The 20840-nt window shown below is 42.5% G+C and overlaps 1 protein-coding gene across 3 annotated transcripts in view; it reads right to left on the bottom strand.

Annotated features, from left to right (window-relative positions):
• Positions 1-20840, bottom strand: part of RNF150 (ring finger protein 150) — a 148952-nt gene that overhangs the window by 32885 nt on the left and 95227 nt on the right. For all 3 annotated transcript variants that reach the window (XR_012775635.1, XM_075501023.1, XM_075501022.1), the window contains exon 6: positions 19352-19562. Coding sequence is in view for 2 of the 3 variants with exons in the window: in XM_075501023.1 (XP_075357138.1) it covers positions 19352-19562 (211 nt within the window). In the remaining variant the exon portion in view is untranslated. The remainder of the gene's footprint in view (positions 1-19351; positions 19563-20840) is intronic.

Raw genomic sequence — 20840 nt, 5'->3', positions numbered from 1 at the left:
AAAAGGCAACAAACTTTCCTCCCTTAATCTTTCTCTAGGATATATGTTTTGGGAGAACATACAGCATCCCTTAACGGAAAACAGCCAAAGACGTAGTTCCCTGTCTTCAAACATCCTGCAGTACGAAGGGGTAACATCATCATCATCATCATTCCAGACACAAGCTACTGAGATGGAGAGTCACGACTCTTCAAGGCATTCACTGATTCTGAGTGCCCAGTTAAGACACCGTAAATCTGATTTTTCAATTACAGCATTAACCTGCACATGGGATGACCCAAGCGTATCTTCTACTAACTTCAGCTACAGCTGTAAGTACTCAGCACTTCTGGAAATCATGTCCCAGTATCTCAAGTCAAGCATCAAAAAACGAAGGGGAAATTATTAGTAATACAACCAATTTTCTGAAGCCTAAATTTAGAACATGTTGTACTTAAGCAATAAACTTTAACACCAGTTTCCTGAGAAGACCTTTTGTGTTTTGGCAAGACCAATAAACTCATTTTCATAAACAGTGTAGAAAGTATTAGCACCCAAATGCTCTCTCCAAAAAAAAGGGGGAAAAAATCTGTCCAAATAAGGACATATGATATAAAACACACGGAGCAGATAGCAAACACATTTGCAGAAACCTGAGCAAAAGGGGAAGAACACATACCAGATGTTATTGCATGGAGACAGTTGGACCTGATTGGCTGGAAAAGCAAAGCATTTTTTTTCCATTTTTTATATATATCTATATCTATCTTTAATGAGCATACACGAGCTCCTTGGGATTTTGTCCATGAATCGGAACACAAGGCCTTTGAAATTCACAGCACGTATTAACATTATTTTAGGAGTCAACACTTTGGAGATCTGTCTTCTCTCTATGAGAGGCTGGCTGACGTTTTGGGAACCCTTGATCAGCTGTCTTAGCGGGGAGCTGCCAGCCCTCTCTGTGATTCAACAACATGCCTCTGCCAAGTATGACACAAGAAAACCTAGTATTTTTGCCTTCAGTATACTTTCCTCTTTCTCCTTACTCTTATGGGTCATGCTCATCACGTTCCTGCCCTGGGACCAGCAGGCCTACATACTGCAATATAATTTTCTCTTCCCATGACTAGTCTTTCCTCTTTCCTATTGGAAACTCAGTCCAAATATGATCAGAAATATTACCCGAACAGTCAATGCAGTCATCACACTAAGGTCTCTTGCACCGACCTCTACGCTCTCATATCAGCTAATCCCCATATTCAAGGTCCTTCACAGTTTATCTGCACATCTGGTCTTATTCACTACAAAGTGTTTTCTTCCATCTTTGACTGACCCCATTCTTCCGTCCCACACTCTCCCCTTGTTTGATTCCCAGACAAGAACCACCCTACTTCATTCACAACAGGGCACCCAGCCTCTTAAACCTTTGCAAAGCTGCTTTTCCTTTCTCCCTCTGAGCCTTCCCACTGTCTGGAAGAGGACAGCGACAGTGGGATGCCGCTGCACACCCTCCGTACTGTTCACCACTGGCCATCCTCAGTGCCCAAGTGCTGCACCAGATGCACCTCTGGTCAGGACAGCATGTTCTTCTGATGCCCACAGTAAGTTTCAGAAATAAATCTGAATGCATTTCATTCAATGTACAGCCTGTTAGAAATTATTATTATTTAGAACATGCAAAATTATTCATGTATTTGATTGAGAATCAGAAAATGAGATCTCCCGTAAAAAGGGAAAATATGCAAAAATACTGAAGCACAGGGCTGTAACTACATGACAGTTTTGATTCTCGAGTACCTGAGGTACTTTTGGTACTATATTAAGTAGTCGAAGACCTTTAATTCTGAAAGAATTTAGCTACTTTTGGTAACATCCTGCCATTTCCTACACCACTCTAAGAATCCTAAGAAGCATAAATTAAGTTTTCCATTTCATGCTAAACAAAAAGTCTCATTCAACTCTTCACCAAATTCACTCACAAAAAAGTCTCTTAGGCCCCGACAGAACTAAAATCACTATTATCGTGCAGTCCCAAGCACTGCTAGAAACACTTCATGTGCAGGTATTACTCTCTGATCATTTCTATTATCCTTCCATTTAATTTCTCTGTATGCAGACCAAGCTTCTGCCTTAGCTGAAGTATAGTTCCGTGTACCAGCAGCATGACAGAGCCAAGAAGTGGAAGTCCAACTCCCCTGCCCTAGCTCACCCTCCTGCCGCCTATCCTGAGTCAGCTCTGCTATTCCTTTAATTGGCCTGGGAGTTAATTTAAAAAAATGTCTGCAAACTACCTTGGAAATATTTTTTGCTAGGCTAGCAGCTGAACAGGCTGGCTCAGTCACAAGCTGAGTACTGCAGCCAACTTCAGGAAAGCAGCATACAGAAAGAGAGAAAGGAAGGGAAGGGACCCCCCCTTGCATTCAACATCTGCAAGCTGTCCCTGCGGTACCATGATGTTATATGTCTAAAATGTCAGGTGTGGCACGGGGACTACTTTTTCACTTGGTTTTCTTAGCAGCTGCTAAACGACCAGGGCTCCTTGGTGTTACTGCAAAACAAATAGCATTAAGTGATAAAATTAAAAATAACCATACTTCATCACGTTAATGGCGTGTAAGAGATATCGCAAGCATTCTTCCCGTAGCCAAAGTGAGAAGTGTGGAGAGACGTACACCCTTTGAGCAGTGAGCAAACAGCTTTAATCACGCTGCCAGCCATTTAAAAATCCGAAGGGATAGCAGGTATGTGACAAAAGTAGAGTTAAATGCTGTATGTACTAGCATGTGCTATACGCTGTATGGCCTATTGGCAGGCTGTCATAATAAAGAGACTTTACTTTTACATCCAAGTCACACAATTTAATCGTGTGCATCTCAGTTTCCATGGGCTATAGTGGTGACTGCTATTGTGACTGAACTTCCTTATTTGTATTTTAAAAACCCATGTCAGCAGTGCGCTCTGCTTCCTGCAAGCCTGAAAGGAGAAGGAAATTACAGCCTGACTCAGACACATTAGGTGCTGGATTGAATGAGTGAGAGTGTAATGGTAAGGGAAACTTCTGTTCTGTTCTGTTCTTAAGGAACATAAGGAAGAAACATCCTTTCAGGGGGTGATTTAGAGACGTACTGGCCACCACCACACAAATCCCTCAGAGCAGTCACACCAGAGAGGTATCGCAATACCCCCAAGCATGAAACAGTATTAAACCAGAAGACTCAATGTAAGCTAGTGGTTTCCAACACCTTTTTCTCTGGTCTGATCATCCTGCAGAGCTGTGACCTCTGGCAGAAGCAGCTGTACAAAGCCACCTGAGATTGCTCCTTCTTGGGACTGCAGATCCCTGTTGACCCCACCTGCACAGCAGCTTGGCTTTGCCCTGCTGCTTTGCACCCTGCTCCTGGCCGAGAGGAACGAGAAAAGGGATGCTCAACCCACAGACACCCTCCTTCCCCCTGCGGCAACCAAAGAGCCCGTCCCAGAGCACTTGCAGCTGGGTCTGCTGGCACGCGGCAGGGCCTGGGGGAAATTGCAACCCATCGCTATGATCTCTGCCTAACAGCTTCAGCGCTGTTGGATCCTGCAAAGGCACCCAGGACCATGGCCCTCCTGGGAAGGGGGAATGCCACCTCCGGCATTCAGGGGAACGCAAGAAGGGGCGTTTGGTGCTTGGAAGAGCAACCCACCAAGGGCACACGACGAGAGTAGGACATGAAAGTGGACCTACAGAGCAAGGCCTGGCTAGGCTGTTGTAAGAGATCTCAGATTACTGCAGCTTTTCTTCAAGGATGCTAGAAGCTTCTCACTCCTACTTCAGCTCATGTACAAGGTGGCTACTAGCCAGCAAAAATCTGCACGGGGGCAATTAATTCTGAGAACTTGATGTGAAATGTAGGCTGTTGTGACAAGCAGAAAAAACCCCATTTCTGCCTAATCACTATGAACTAGTTCCTCAATTACAAGTGTGCACACAGCTGTAACAGAAAACAACAGCTTGCTTTAAAGACAACTCCTGTTAATTTTTGAATGAGGGGTTTGGAAAAGCTCATGTTAGTCTGGCTGAGTTTGTCTGTCGTGGCAGCGTGTGCATGCTTTTCAAATCTGTCTCTTTAAATACCTTTTACTGCATAATATGCTCTCCAAAAACCTAGGTCACTAGCAAAGCACAGTACTGAGGAATCATATACTGAACTTTCAAGAGCAGTTACAGCAAACATCCTTGTGCAAAGTTGTCACAAAAATGCCTGTGCATATATTAGAGGATTTAATGAGAAAACACACAAGGAGGTGGCTAAAAAGCTCAACAGTGGTGGAATTACTTGAATAAAGTGCACGTGTATCTTCCCTCCCTCTCTTACACACACGGTCCTGCCTTCCTTTCCAATGCTGCTGACACCGGGCTCCACCTGAGAGCTCCAGGACACTTCCAGGACAAAGGGACAAGTCATTAGCCCAGCACTTCCTGGGCTCTTGAATTTTGTGCATGTCGCTAGGAACCCCTTCCTCACCATGCGTGTTGGTGATGGTGATGCCTGGCTGAAATTTAATTCCATTAGAAATGTCCATAATAAAAATTTCACCCAGGGATGCCTTCTCACTAGATATGAAAAAAATGCACACAGTAATGAAGCCAAAAGAGAAAAATCCCACAGTGGTGGTGAAGGAACCCACGTATTGGATATGTCATTTTTACTGCTGTCACTAGCAAAATACAACTTTTAACAGTGTAACTTTTACCTTAAGGGGAAAACAGTCTTCCTTTTTGTTCAGCTTAAGGAAACAACATGCCTGAGGACGGGCCTGGCTCTGTTGCAGCAACAGCTCCAACTCCTGAAGCCAGGCACAGCTGTGGGACCACCATGCCTGCCAAGTCTGGGCAGATTAGTACGGCATTCAGTGGTCATCCATCCACACAGCTTCAGCATCCTCTAGGGCTACCCGAGGGCTGCCCACAAATAACAGACATGTGCAGAGACCATAACACTGTGTGTCACACTTTTTTTCCCCCCACCTCTGACACCTCACAGCAAAATCAGTGTCTTGCCGACCACCAGCCACATGTGGACTTGCAGGATTTGACCATTTCTAGCCTCCTGTCACATGCTCATGCTCCTACAGGAACTTTCAGGTAGATGCCCCCAGAAAACTGGGAGACATTTGACCAAAGTACACTGCTTAAGTTACAGATCAATTGTCACAAGCCCATAAAAACAGAGAATACATGACAGAAACAGCACAACAACCCAGAGAAAATATGTTCTTGAACTTTACAGGACTGTCCAACCTGATTTGAATTGGACAGCTTAATTTATATAATTACTTATATTATACTATCTACTTACTGTAGTTCAAAAGATAAAGATTGATTTAAGTGCAATTCAGCTGTAGAAAAATCTCTTGTAATATTAAAAAAAAAGGGCAGAATCACGGAGCCTCAACTGTACAGTGTCTCAGTGACTGTAAGAAATCCCCTGTTTAAAAGCAAAGCACGTGCTTTTCAGTCTCACAAACTCCAGCAGGTACTGGAAGATGTAGCTGTTCTTGACGGCACGGCATCAGCAACAGTACAATATTCTACAGAGAGGTCTGATGCATGTATTGGAACAAAGTAAGAACCTGAACAGATGACTACAGCCATACCCTCCAGCTATACTATTTCTGCTATGCTAAGATGGGCACAAAGGTAAATAGACATTTTTCTGAATACATGGAGGAGATGGTTCAATTGGTTAGCCAGTCATTTTTTGTCTACACAAAACATTTAAGAATTAATGGAATGATCAATTAAATAAAGTAAGAACATCCAGTTTTCCATACAGAAGAAACAATTTCAGCCATTTATATGTGCATTAGCAATGAAGAAAAATAACGTGACAAGCTGAAGTGTCACCCCTTAATTTCATTAGAATTGCAGTAGTATTTTTAAATAAATTCTAGATGCTTTCAAAGTAACATATTCTACTAATTTGAATCTGCTTCCTACAGGCTTCTTACAGCATTCATACACTTCTCTTTTGAGGCCCCTAGGATAATTTAAAAATTCTGCAAGGAAGCTTTCTTTAATATCCAGTTTCGCAGAATCTTTCCATAAGGAAATTTTACCCTAATTGAAAACAGCATACACTTCATTTCTAGTGCCCTGTGTTCAGATGCACTCTTGGTACGTACTTGTGTCTGATCCCCCCTCAAACACACACAGAAGGGACAGCCCTGACCTTCACTGAGCACTGACAAACACTTAAGATGAGTCACTACCAACTGCTGGAGCTACCATAAATGTCTCCTTTAAAATAAGCAACCTGAAATGCTTCACTGTTTTCAGATTTTTCGTCTTCTCTGGAGTCTAAGTGACAATGTTGTTTTAAAACAATAGCAAGAAAGGGAAGATAGTGCAGAAACCACACTTCAAAATAGCTTCAGTAGAACAATTTCTTTAACACAGGGAGTATTTCTCTTTACTTAAAGAGGAAGCCTTAGGAAACTTGCACTGCAAGGGATGTCCTGGGTAGTTGAGTCTACTCTCCACTATTGTAGTGGCTGCACGATATAATCCCTTTCAAATTTGCTAGCAATTAGCATCATTCACTGTACAAGCTCCCCAGCTACTTAGTTCATCTCTTTGCCAGTGCAGAACCGCAGCCAGATGTCAGTTAAAAGCTATAATACCTGGTTTTCAAAAGAACCCTTCATGCAACACCAACCCACAGAGATTTAAATTTTTTTTTACATCCTACTATGACAGATGAGTTCAGCTGCTAACACTCCTTTCTCTTAAACCTCACGAGCCTATCAAACCTTGCAACACGTTTTACATTCTGGTGTAATTATGCAGTTTTTGAACAGGAATTATTCCAGCTCTGATCTTCCCTGCAGCCTACTCAATAGTTTCACTATCAGTAACATTTTCTACCTACGGTTGTGGCCGGTTCTCTGATTGAGAAGCAAATCTGACCATGGCCACAAACAGAAATCTCTCTATCAAAATGTGAACTTTTGTACTTAAGACTTCCTAAAATGAGAGCTTCCCTCTATTTGGATGGTCTATGTACCAGGAAGGTCCTTGTGTGCCACTGGGCAGCTGTAAGGAGAACGTGCTTTGTGCCAGGCTGTGGGTCGGCATTTCGCACAGGGTGCAAAATGACTCAAACTGCTGCTGACATTTATGGATTGGCAGGTGGGATATGACATTGTCAGCGCTGGTATAATCTATAACTCTTGTATAACTGACTGAGTACTAGCAGAAAGAGTAAAGTAGACCTATGCAGGCAGAAAAAGCCCATAGTTTCCAGCAGGAACATTTTCCAGGACTTCCTGCAAACTTAAGCAAAAAAACTACTTTAATCTGTCTATGCATATTTGTTTTTATGAGAAATGTGGCTCTTTTCGTTAGTTTAGAAATCACAAAAACCCCCACCCCAAACAGAGACTGTATGAAACCTTTTCTTTTTGGAAAAGTAAAACCTCTTAAATGTCCTTTGGATCTTCTTTAGCTTGCTTTCACAGTTTGCTTAAAGGATTTAGCAGTATTTTTGATGAAACCAAAAGCATTCTATAGGGAAGAAAAATAAGCACATTTAAAACTCATCACAAGCACATGAAAAGAGGATTCAAATACGACTAGGAGGTATACAGAACCACTGTCTGTTTGGAACAGAAATGTCCAAAATGTTATGGTTTCTTGCAGCAGGGCTAGCGCACCAGATAAAATTCTAACAAGCTAGGCTGTGTATATTAATGCACATTCACAGAGAAACACGAGTACAGAACAACAATTGAGACAAGCATTCCTAAAGAAAAAGGTCAACAGTTTATCTCGTTACGTACATTTAAGGAATTTTAAATCAATTTATGCCCATCTCCTTTTAATTGGAACATTTCTTTGACAATGCTGCAATAGCTCAACATTTTTGGTTTTTCCCATTAAAAAATAAATCTTTGATCTGCCAGGCCAGGCCTGCTACATTTGAATCTTACCTGAAAACACATTCATAAAAATGCCGTATGTAAAGAAGGAAAAAAAAAAAATCAGCCTTTACAAAAACTGAAACCAAAATAACAAGCTTTTTGAGTTAGATATTTTAAATTAATTTAATGTGAGTCTCCCTCTGATCCCCTGTCTCCTTCCTGCCTGTCTCTCTTTCCTCCCAAAATGGGCTTTTATGAAAAAGAACATAGCACAGTTTTACTTGACCTGACTCCTTGACCTGAGATGTGAAACCAGCGGTTTTGTCTCACCAGCCTAAAGCAAGCATGCAAGTGTGCTCCCTCCTTAATTAACTAGCTCCTTTTGCTTTCCTTGCTCGTGGGTCACACAAGTAACATCGCCAAAAAAGTGAGCTCCATTGTCTTGCTTACAAAATGCTAGATGTGGCAATTAAAACCCAGAGAGAGGCAACCAGCACAATAAGCAGCAAGGCTAACGCTAAAGAGGGAATTCAATCTCACCTAAAGGCCACTAAAGGTGCCTAAAGGGCACCTCCGTCCTAGCACCCAGGATAATTTCTCACTGGCCAAGTGCCCTTGAAGGCCTGGGGCTGGCTGGTAGCAAACCCAGTCAGGACATCAACAGAAACTGATCTTAGGCTATATAAATCTGGTGCCATTTAGCATTTCCTTTCAAATAAGCTCACAGTCACAATCTAGTTTCAAGTGAACAACTTCTGGCATCAGAAAATCCCCTCCAAGCCACTGCTTTTATCAGGGACTCTCGCTGAAATGCTCACGAGAACATGCAAAAGGCCAAGACCAAGACATCCGTTTTCAGAGTTTCTTCTCGGACCAGTGGAGGGGAAAGGTCAATTTAAGTTTCAACAAATTGCAGCTGGAATTTTTCTAGAAAATATGTTCATTAGGTCACTTGGACACTACCACTACAATCAAGACCTCCCTAACACTCTAGAAGTGAAACTCAAATTGGAACAGAGTAATTTTAAAACACTGTTTCTCTGTATTAAAACATTTTGTCTCTGTTTCAATCCTTTCAGTGAATACATACTCCCGTTCCACCTTTCTTTTGAGTTCCGAGCATTCACACTCTTCAGAGAGGCAGAAGAAAGAGATATTACCCTATGCACCAGTACATACCTAGAAAAGTAAAAACAACAAAAGCTCTTTGAAAACCTGAAAACCAACCATGTAACTTCAAAAAATGTAAATGCCTTTGCACTGGTTCATTATTATTTCCCTTGGGATCACTACTGTAAAGCTAGAGCCAAAATTTTGTGACATTAAGATCGGTTTTAACCCCTTCTGCCTTTCCTTTTCCATTCAAGTTCTTCAGTTTCAACTCCTCTCACTGAAAAGTGGTAGTTTCTAGAAGGTTCCCAGGCAGTTCCAGAAGAATATTTAGACCTCAGGAGCTTTTAGAAAAAATTAAAGATTAAAATATTGTTACATTATTTATCTAGTCTGGAAAGAGGGCTTTTAGAAGCTGAATATAAATTTACAGTAAATTTTCAGTTTTTACAAGGGAAATGGACTTGCATCTTTCAGTCATAATCAGGCAAAACCTGAAGGATTAATTTAAAAAAAAAAAAAAAAAGAGAGACAGAAGGAATGAATTACTGCAAACAAATGTAATTGTTTCCATCCTGTGGAATATGCACCCATTACAGTAGTTTAACAAGGCACTTTTGAGGGTGCACAACTGAAAATATAATCTATCATAGCTTTTCTTCAAAACTCTTTCCTTTAAGTGCATCTTTAGGCTGCAGGTTACTCAGCAGCTGGGAGCACGTGACGTCTCCCAGCGCAGGCTGGCAGAGGGTCATTTTTCTAAAATCTCCTACTCTGAGACTATTTTGGTCTTACAGACTGATAGCTTTTCATGCACAGAAAGACAATTTGCTGGTGCCACTACCTTTTCAAAAAGCAATTACAAAGAAGTAATAAAGTTTAGCACCATGTCAGTTGAATTCAATATCCCATGCACATGGGGGCAAAAGCTGAAGCAAGGATTGTCATATGTACCTGGCACCCCGCATTTGGTGGCTGTCTCCCAAAGAAACGTTAGCAGCTGAAAACATTGCGTTATTTAACTACCTGCATATGGAACTGGCAGATTTTAAACCTCCTTTGTGTGATTTTTTTCCCCCCACTGAGATGCTATGATTTAATAAAGCTGTTTTAGCTCAGCGCTTTTCATATTCTGACTTCGCCAGTGGTATCTTTGTTCTATAGATTTTCTATGCATTTTTCCTGTAAGAGTATGGTTTTTCATTGTGTTGCAGCACTGCACTCCCTAGACAGTGGCAAATAGAGCAGAAATTCACCACAGAGATCTTCAGGTAAGTTGTTTTGCACGTTACTATGTGGATTAACATAGGGTTTAATTATTGCCACAACAGAGCATAAGTTCTTGCCTACTCTCTGAGTGCTTCAGGTCTGTTAACATGAGTTAAAATGAAAAGAACAGTCAAAGGTATTGGCACTTGCAAAAGATAGTCACAATAAAAGGCAAAGTTGGGTGGATATTCCATCATCTATCTCCTGGGCACTTAGGAAGCCCAGATATTCATTAATGCAACTCTGATGCTGCTGTGCACTGTGCTGAGTACAGCCTGAGGATATTCCTCAGGATATCAGCCTTGTCACTGCAGCGGCAAAGATGGCATCTAGCTGGGCTAGAATATAACCATGTGGGTGCTGTTTTCAACACCCCAAAATGTGAGGGCTTACCCACCTCTCCTGTCCCCCACAGGCTCTGAGGCAGGAGAAAATCCTCTCCTAACACTCAGGCCCGTAGTTGGACATTTCCTCTTGGATGAAGGGCTTGACCTGTTCCCTACTTTTCTTCTGATCATTCATGTTTTCTATAAACACTCATAAGCCAGTTTCTCCATCTGGCCTATCAGTTTCAAAGCATCAGTTTCAGGCACTATCTTCACTTAAAGCTTCCCACATCCAGCACAAGAAAGAGGTAAGTCCAACTACTAAAGATTTAGCGAGAACTCTCACTTCTAGATGAAGTGACCTGGTTAAGGCGGTAACCCTAAAGGGTCCCTGAAGCACCCTAATTTCTGCTGGAGCTGGAGGTAACAAAAGAAAGCGTTGTTTCACAAACACACTGGGACATGACTGGTATTTTATGAGCAAATACTACGACCAATTTTTTTTTTGTCCAGGCTGAAATCATAAGTACTAGACACTGTATGTGGAAATCTGAGCTGTTGCCCCTAGAAGGATCTGGAGAAAACTTAAAGCAGCACAGTTTTGGATGCTTCTTGCAGGCCAAACATCTCCTGAAAGACTATTTATCTATCAAACAAAAAACCTCACACAGGCACAAACCTCCTTCACTTAATCTGCTTCTAAATGCAACTCTCTCATGCTTTTTGAGAAATCAAAACTGCTGGTTACAACATGAGAATCATAGAATCGTTAAGGTTGGAAAAGACCTCTAGGATCATCTAGTCAAACCGTCGAAGTACAGGTGTACTTTGTGGAAGTACAGGTGTAAAGGATCACACGCATGCTTACACCTGTACTTCTTTCCACCGAGAAGTACAGGTGTAAGCATGCATGTGATCCTTTAAATGCTTGTGAGAAACCAGACGGCTTCCATGTGCAAATGATTCTCTTGTACGTTTACAGACTCAAAGCCTAGATGAATAAGGAAGAAAACGTATATACCATTGACTGGAAACAGTACATCAGGAGAGCTTTCGCCTGGTGTACTTCTTTCATTTGAGTTACCTTCAAAGTGGTCACGACACCATGGGAGCACTACGGCAAATGTACGCTCCATTATGAAGCAATGCAACCAGAACAAAATACATGCAAGCAGAATCAAGGGTGACTGCTGCAGAAATGGCACTACTTTCTATGAGTACCTCCCCTACCTCAGCCTCGTGTTTTTACTCTCCCATAGGCACAGCTGCCTTTTCTCTGTCTTTCTTTTCCCACTAAATGTATGAGATTTGTTTGCTTGCTTGCTATAATCTGCTCCTACCCGTGAATTTTTCAGAAGTGGGTCCGTCTGTTACTATCTGTGTATATAATGACTGGTACAGCAGAGCCTGACCTGGTAGGGGTCTCTGGGGCCTGCGCAGTACAGGCAAGCGTTACTTTTGCATTGCTTATCTGTCTGAAATAATGGCAGCAACCAGCAGCGCTGACCCTGAAATCCTGCCTTTCCTCTGCCTGCCTGGCTAGAGAGCTGCTGCTCAGTCTTACTTCTTAATTCTGACTTTCAGGTGCTGATCGAAGCTGGATCCTTGTATCTCCCAATTGTCTTTGTTCCTGAATTAGTCAGAAAAAGATTCAGAATCACAGTAGCACATTGTATTTTAAACAGCACTTCCTGATGATTTCAGTGGAGGCTTTTGTGTAAAAGCTGATTAGAATAAAAACTCCATAGACATTAAAGATGTGAGAATGAGTCCTAAATAATCAAGCAGATTGTATGCAAGATGCTGAACATCTCTTGCAAGGCAAGGCTTTAATTCTCAAGTATAAATCAAAGAGATCAGCTAGTATTAAGTCATCTGGTCTCTCTGCAGTTCAGATTTGTATTTTACTCTACATTGTTTGCCCATTTTGCTTTAAGAGCTTTCTTGTTCAATGTTTTATCTAGCTGTGTGCTTAAGACAGTGAAGTATAAAGATATAAGCTATGTTATCATTGATCCCAGCCCTCAGATCCCCTTTTCCCCTGCACGCATGCAATGCACATTCAGAGCAATTGGGAATGATATATCTGAAGACATGCTTGTGCGCCATCACGGTTTTCACAATGGCACTTTTCCTTACTGAGTTTCATCGTCATAGATAATAAATCCCTTATGACTCTCGTAGTCACTGACCACTAATAAAATGCCTGTATACTCACATATGAGCATTCAAATGAGATTTGAAACTTCATGCTTACTTTGCCTATTTGTTTATCCTGATTTCTGGGCAAAACAGACAGCTGTGTAGGGTCTAGTTGTGCTTGAGATAGCGTGCTTGCTTTTGGCAATAGTGTTGTGAAAGCTGGCTTATATGTCCCTCTTCTCTTGCGCTCCACACTTCTTTCCTCCTGTTGTACTGGCACAACTACTTCTGGATAAGGGAACTGATCCAAACGGAAAAAAAAACCCAGGACAAAATTGGTTAGCTTCTGGATTGGGCTCACAAGGTAGCTGCACAACAGACGGGCTACACGGAGGCAGGAACAAGTAACCTGGGACAGAGAGGGGCAAGCTGGTAACTGCCAGAGCACTTATAGGTACAGACAGACTTATAAATGGAGCTTCCACTACTGAAGGAGAATATTTTCTTCTAAGTCTCTCCCTAGAGTCAATTATTAAGCAATTTTCTTAAGATCTGCAGCCTTTTTGGCACCCTAGGTTAGGCCAGGCTACCGCGTGTACCTATCGTGTCCCCCAGCTGGGCCATAGACACAGCTCAGTGTGTCTGCAGGGAAGAAGGGAGATTCAGGAACCGATGGTTTCATCCTTGCTCTGTACACAAAGCCAATGTACATAGCAGATGTGAAACAGAAAGCAAAAAAAAAAAAAATTAGACTTCAAATTTGTGCATTGTTTCACAGCATTTTTGTACATCCCTTTTTGCAATTATGGTACAGAAACACTTCGTCTGTATTTCACATCTTAACGTATGGAAAGGAGAGCAGTTTTATAACAGGAAAACTTCACTGTCCATTCACAGAGCCTGGCAGGAGTCTTGTAAGTGTATGTAACAATCCAGAGCACATTTTTAGTGCCAGTTAAGTTTCACTTGGTGACTCTTTCAAACCACTGCTGGCCTTTTAAACCACCAATGCTATGTTGGCACTGGTTTGAGTCTCAAAACAAATCTAAGACCTCAGCTTGCTGGAATTTTCAGTCCATGATAACTATTTAGTGCAACATCCACACAGGCTTTTAATAGAGCCACCAGGACTTATGTCATACTCCGGGCACATGGGACCCAATCTGCTCAATCTTTAACTAGGTCCCATCAGTACTCTGTCTCCAGGACAGTGTTAGGTGCTAATGCAAGTGTTAATAACTTTCCGTATTAACTACTGTCTCGGGAGTTTTTCCACCTTCCCCACCCCCCCTTTACATTCTGCTTAAAACCCCCCTATTAATAGCAAGGAGGAACAGTCAAGTGGTTGCAAGACAACAGCAGATCAGATTCTTATCATGCACTTTCATCCACTTCCAAAGGCTGATTATTCTTCACAAAGACATTTTAGACATAGACAGATCAAAATAATTACTTGAGAAGTTAGATTAATGGATTTAATGAAGAGCTATCAAAGAGACTTGAAAGTGTCCTAACAGTAACGATGCTATACGTTAGCAGGATTTCATGGAAAGAACAAAATGAGAGGCAGAAGAGGAACTGCTGGTATTCTCTAGAGTGCTCCCACTGCTGTACAGCCCGCCAAACTCAGTGGATTTTGCAAGTGATACGACACCTTGGGGGAGAGTTTGTGGTTTTTCATACTAAAGCTCCTGCCCATGTTTGCAGTGGAATTATTTATGGATCTTCCTCCAACTACAGAGACGGTGCTGGTGGGATTTCTGAAGCCTTATGTAGTGTGATGAGACATCCTGCTGAAGAGAATATAAAAGCTTGTCTAAATTGAAAACCTAGGGGTATTTATCAACAGAGAGCAAAGACTCAGGCAGTGCACATTATCTACTGCAGAAATTAGCAAGTGCCACATGGGTTGAGGGAGACGAATGACCATGAATGCTATAAAAGATGAAAAAAATTAGTAACTACTTTTTCTCCTGCAAGTGTCACCATACAACCTTTAAAATATCTAGATGCTACTTTCCCAGCGAACTACCTTTTTTAGCCATATCATTCAATGCCAGCTGAGCCTGACAGAAAGAATATTGCAAGTCCTCCTCAAATCCCAAATCCACCTTCCACTCCTCCAAAGCTGGTGTAGGTCAGAGCTTCTTCAAGTTCAGATCTTAGCCAAGTTCAGCTCACACTCACATCATCTGTAGAGCAGGAAATTTCGCCTGTGCTGAAATTTCCAAAGATGTTAGCATTTTGCATAACTCACTACTAAAAATTAGGCAACACAGATTGCTATGATGCATTATTGTGGAAAAAGATCCTTAGCTTATCTTCTTTCATACCCTCTGGAGAGCTGAAAAGTAATAGGGTCAAAGCAGGAAACTCAGCTAGGATGAACTCACACAATTTTTTCACCCTTCCCCCCCCCCCCTTTTTTTTTTCCAACTGCAGCTTTTCAATTTTTCCATCCATCCATTTTCAGCAAGTGATTACAGAAATACCACATTACAAGATACTATCCCAGGATCCTGCACAAAATCCCACCACAGAGACCAAACAGTCACTAAGACTAAATACTGAACAGACTTTGGGCTGTAGATACACCCAAGGGACTTGATGAAGGCTTGGAACTTGGTAGAAGCCAGCTGAGAGAAACTGCTGGTCCGTTTTTAAGTGCTCAGTGCTACTACACAGGAGATGCTTGGTTTAGCAAAGAGCCCTAGGGACGGGGCCCCAAATGAAGTCCCATCCAGATGTCCATAGTACACTACGTCGCCAAGGGTCCCATGGAAGACATTATCTATTCAGGAGCATGGGGAGAAAAAGGGAGGGAGAGAAGAGGAAATGTCTGCTGAGCACATACACAGAAATAAAAAGAAAAGCACTGGCCGAGTTCCAGAAATGAAAATCTGGCCCCACTGAAGTAGGTGGGAGCTTTGCCACCAGATTTCAATGGAGACAGAATTTCACCCGATGTGAACAGTACTCTGGAAATATCCTCCCTCCAGACACACTGTGGGAGCTCTTCTGGCTCTGAATACTCACTGGAAACACAGAAAGGGAAATTAAACCCAAAACAAGACAACAATACCAGAACGATTAATCAACAAACAAAAAGGATGCAACAACAATTAAGCAAAAAGTATTGCAGAAGTGGGTGGAAAGAAGAAGACAAGTCCTTTACCTCCTGGACCACTGAACTTTGCCAGGAATAAGGAGGGATGCAAGGGCTTGTGCTGCTGGGTACGGGGTGCCACGTCAAGTCTGCACTGGAGGCAGTCTGCAGATTCAGTAACAAGAGGAAGAAAAAACTTCTAGCACAGATTCAGCCTTGGTATGTTCCTGTCACTAATGCTATATAAAGAGGCCAGAACCTAGCAACTTCAGCAAAGATTCCTAGGAGCAATCAGCGTCATCGCTTACAAATTCCCAGGCAGGCTAGTTCACACAAAGGGCACGCTCAGCAAGCTCTGCAGTTGTGTAACTATGAGGATTCTGGAAATGAGACATACAATGCCTGAATACAATAAACAGACACAATGCCTATAAAGTCCCATCTATACGACAGCTATGACCCAGTTATTTAGCCTACAGTTGCCCTCTGATTTAGTTAGCATTTGGTTTCATACCACAACCATACAGTGGTCCTGGATGTTCCCCTTTCACTGGCTTAAGAGTTCAGGCTGCCTAAGATGCTAAGTTCTACCTTTCAGAGTGCCTGAACACCCCAAATCCACATAAGGCAGCTGGAGGGACAAATTCCCATCACTGCTGGAACTCAGCCCCTAACTCCCAACCAAAGACCTCTTTGCTGCAGCTCTGCTGCAAAAAGGGACCAAACAGCTCTGTTTCTGGGAACTACTGCAAATTGCACCACTTTGGATGTGGTGATGACAGCATGTAAACTTGCACACCTACCACTGACTAATATTCAAGTATTGTATTCCACTTTGAGATGAGAAATCCAGATGAAGATTCATGTCTACTTATCAACGATGGGTGAGTGACAACAGCTAACCAAGCATTAAACCAGAGTTCCCTGAGTGACTGTGTGTGACAGGCACAGTGTAGGCAGGCACACACCAGGGTTTGGGAGCTCCCAAGGTCCTTTGAATTTTTATGAGGACTCCTCTTTCCTCACAAACCAACTGGAAAGGTCTGTTTTTAGCAGTGGGTGCCCAGCCACCCCTGTGATGGTGTGAGGCTCACAACCTTCCCACAGCTCAGGCCATCTGCCAGTTTCCCCTCCCTGCTCTCTTCTCCCTCTCTCTCTCAAATAACCAGGGAAAAACCCTTTCACAGTCCTTCCCCAGACCACATGGCCAGCCTCTTCAGGTGATGGAGGTCTCCTGAAGCTCCACAGTTTGCTGCCTCATTACCTGTGTGCCCGGACAGACCGGTGGTCTTGGTGCGAGTTCCTTGTCCATGGGCTCTGCTGTCAGCCCTCAGGATTGCCCAGTGTTGGTGTCTATTGCCCAATGTTATTAAAGGTAAGGGGAAAAACAGAGGGCACCAAGGCAAAATAAAGCATCTCTGCAGACCCTGCAGTACTCTGCTGGCTCAGAGCAAGTTTTTCACCCAGTTACTTAGCTGGCAACTTGGAAAATGAAGAACAAATGTGTTTGGACCGACACTGATCCTTTTGCAGACTCTGGAAACAAAACTGGAGGGGAAGAGAGTGGCTGGAGAATTACTGAGCTCTTGTGCTCCCTGGCTGCCTCAACACCATTGTTACCCCTGATGACAAACCAGAAGAACTGCTTCTTGGTGTGCCAAGATCCTGGGATGAAAAGCATGGACTACCCCTAGTGCTGGGCTTTGCACCAGGCTGCCGGCTCTTCTCAGCATGTGCCATGCAGCTGTGGGTGTAAAGGGCACACCACGGCTCTCCTTCCCAACTTCAATAGCAGACCTTGTAAAGAACAGCAGGACAAGGACAATTATCTGCCAGAGGAGCTACTCGCTTTAGGAGTGTGTTAGGAGGCTACAGCTGAGACCGGCGTCTAACCCAGTCTTTAGTTACATGGTGGTACCATGAAGTTAAATCTTTCCTTCATGGTTTAAATCAGCCTGCCTCAAATGCATTTAAAAACAATTACTGGAAGGAACAAAATAACATCTCATTTTGAACAGCCCTTGCCAGCACTCAAGGAGGCTTGAGAAAGTTGTATGCCACCAGCTGACCGGCTGGCCATGGGTGACAGCTGGGCCCATAACCTTGCTGCTCACCCCTTGCTGGATCCAGGACTCAGACCACAGAAGGACCAAACCTGAAACCAGTACCACAAAGAGAGAGGACTAATCCACAAAGAAAGAACTTAAAAATCCACTTCCGGGTCACTTGTGGCTAAGGTCCTAAGTCCAGCATTTCCAGAAGTTATTTTCACTGCCATGACACTGGCTGCGATATGAGGGAAAACGTGACTATCAAGTCTCTCCACGGAGTAAGGAGACTTACGTAAAATCATTTCAACCTAGTCCCCTCATCTTTCTCCTACCTTTTATCATGATATTATTACTTGCCTTCTTTTTCATGCCCAGGCACATAGTTGTACCTAGAAATGGTTGAAAATGTGTAATTTTTTCCAGGACCTATGCTGACTCCATACACAAACCTATACTTTACCACATTCTTCTACCTCCCTTCAAGTATATCTGATGATTTTCTACAATAGTCTTGTCAATACTAATACACCAACTGGTATCAAACAGATATGTATTTTCTACTGATCTGCTATTTTACCTAAAAATGAGAATTTTAGACTAGTACAATCCTCACTCAAAACAGCTGACAACATTCTTTTTAAACTGTCAGAAGTAGATTTTCAACAAAGAACATCATTTTTAGGAACAGAGAGACATGCAGACATTTTGAGAGTTACTGGTTCAAACGGTGCCCCTTAAACAAGTGAAAACTAACCACACTGAAAACATCCAAAATTCTCTTTTTTTGTACAAATTGGCAGCGTCATTTCACTACGCTCAGGTTTTCAAGTACAGGAACTCTGACCATCAACACTTCTGAAATGAGAAGCTGAAATATGAATAAATAACCAGATGAGCTTCAGTTGATGTACGAACATAAAGGAAAAGGCAAACCCAGAATTCAATATTCTTTTTTCTTGACCAAAGGCAGTAAAAGTGATTGCTGCGTTCACTATTTATTTTATGATATGCAGGTAAGAATAACTTCCACAAGGTACCGTGCAGCCCAGTGAGGAAAGGCAGGCCAAAGGACCCGCACCCATCTGCTTCTCAAAGAAGCCAGGTGATACACGGCGGGTCATCGTGGTGAATGGGGATCACTTACTATAAACAATATCTGAAGATGACCATAAGTTTATATTGTTTTGTGTTGACTGAAACAGCTTGTTCTGTCCATGCAGGGGACTCCAACTAGAGTTTGCTATTCAACACACTGATTCGCACACAGGCTGGAAATGTTCGCGGCACAGCAGAACGACATGATATTTAAATTTACTTACCCTGTAGATTTCTGCTAGGCTTAAAGTAAGGCCATTGCTCCAGTGAAAAAGCCCTCAAAGGGCTTTTTCCCGCACTGGAGATGGGTTTGTGATCTGGGTTTCTAAACATTTCTTTCAGTGCAAATTCTGCCAGAAAGAGGAACTTACTGCTTGTCGTGAAGTTACCCTCCCCAACCTGGGGAAAGGAGTCTACGTCTTGGATGACTTGTAGTACTCCCACAGCCCGCACCGGGGGATCCAGGGCTACAGAGCTCTCGTTCACTGTTACATCGCTGGCTCCCGTTATCTGGTTGGTTGGCGGTCCTCCTATGGATGCTTCCAAGTCTGGAGGTATATCATCCATGCAATCTGCATTTGGCTAACGGGAAGAAAAAGAAGACATTTGAGCTTTTACCTGATAAAAAGATTTACTTTACCTGTTCCCACTTCTTTAGGGTTTTTGACTTTCTTTCAGTACTGAAAATGGCAATGTATGATGAATAAACATGCACAGTTTGTTTGTTTTCATGTACTTAAAACCTCTTAATACAATTTATTGGAAGAGAGACCCAAAGGAAGCATTGCAAATATTCAGTATTAAACTGTGTCACCTACAATCTCTAAATACTCTCATTTATACTTTTTAAAGGTTTTGGGAGAATGTACATTGAAAAAGTAACTCACTTATTGATATGATCTGCTCAACATAGGCAGACTGCTGAGTCAGATTACAAATGTAAACAGAGACAGTAGCTGAAGGGGAATGATTATCTTTTCCCTAAATATACATTTTATAGAGCCAATATCAGAGCTTTCAGGAATAGGAATTCAAGGGAACTGCCTGTGGGCGCATCTATGTGTGGGGTGCAAAAATAGAAGCTAAAGCTGTTTATAAGACAAGTTTTTGAACGTCAAAAGATCTTTTCCTTTACTAATGCTGTATTTCCTACAAAATAAAATTATGAGAAAAGAAACAAACAAGCAATAACGGGAATTTGAAGAGTATTATTTGATCCATGGTCTTTCTTGCTTTGTGATTCAGAGAGACCAAGGATGAAACCCACTTCTGGGGAATTCGGACACTTCTCCCTTGCAGTTACATAGTGAACGCACCAACACCTCCGGAGTGAGCCAAGCTCTTCAAGTCAGGTGTCTGCCTTTCCACTGACCTTATAGGGAAGCAATGAGAGGGGGCTGTGGTGCCCACCCCTTGCACAGCATCCTTAGCATTGCACGCCTGTTCATAAAGGGCACTGAGACTTTAAGTGGGCACTGGGTGGCAAAGAGAATCATTTGTCCAGAGACGCTATGTCCAAGCTGGACACTTCAACCAGTCAGACTAGTTTCTAGCCTTGATTTCTCTGGGCCTGTTATAAGCCTGATGCTCCCATTCATACAGCAGTGATTTCTATGGAGCGCCCCGTAAACATTGGTGACAAACCAATTGGTGAGTAAAAAAGCTCTTTTTCCTCCAAGAGGAAACAGATTTTTGCACCATTTGCCCAGAGAACCAGGTCTAGTTCTCCCCGAGGCACGGAGAAAAATTGTTTGCGTAACTATTTCAAGAACTGGGTTTTGAAGTTTTAATATATTGTAACAAAAACAAGGCTAATTCAGAAATGAGGATGCTGCGTGTCAGGGTGTAAAGCTTCCGAAA

The sequence above is a fragment of the Mycteria americana genome, chromosome 4 (genome assembly GCF_035582795.1).
Source record: "Mycteria americana isolate JAX WOST 10 ecotype Jacksonville Zoo and Gardens chromosome 4, USCA_MyAme_1.0, whole genome shotgun sequence".
NCBI lineage: Eukaryota > Metazoa > Chordata > Aves > Ciconiiformes > Ciconiidae > Mycteria > Mycteria americana.
The sequence above is the reverse complement of the archived record's forward strand: the minus strand, read 5'-3'. Positions and strand labels throughout refer to the sequence as shown.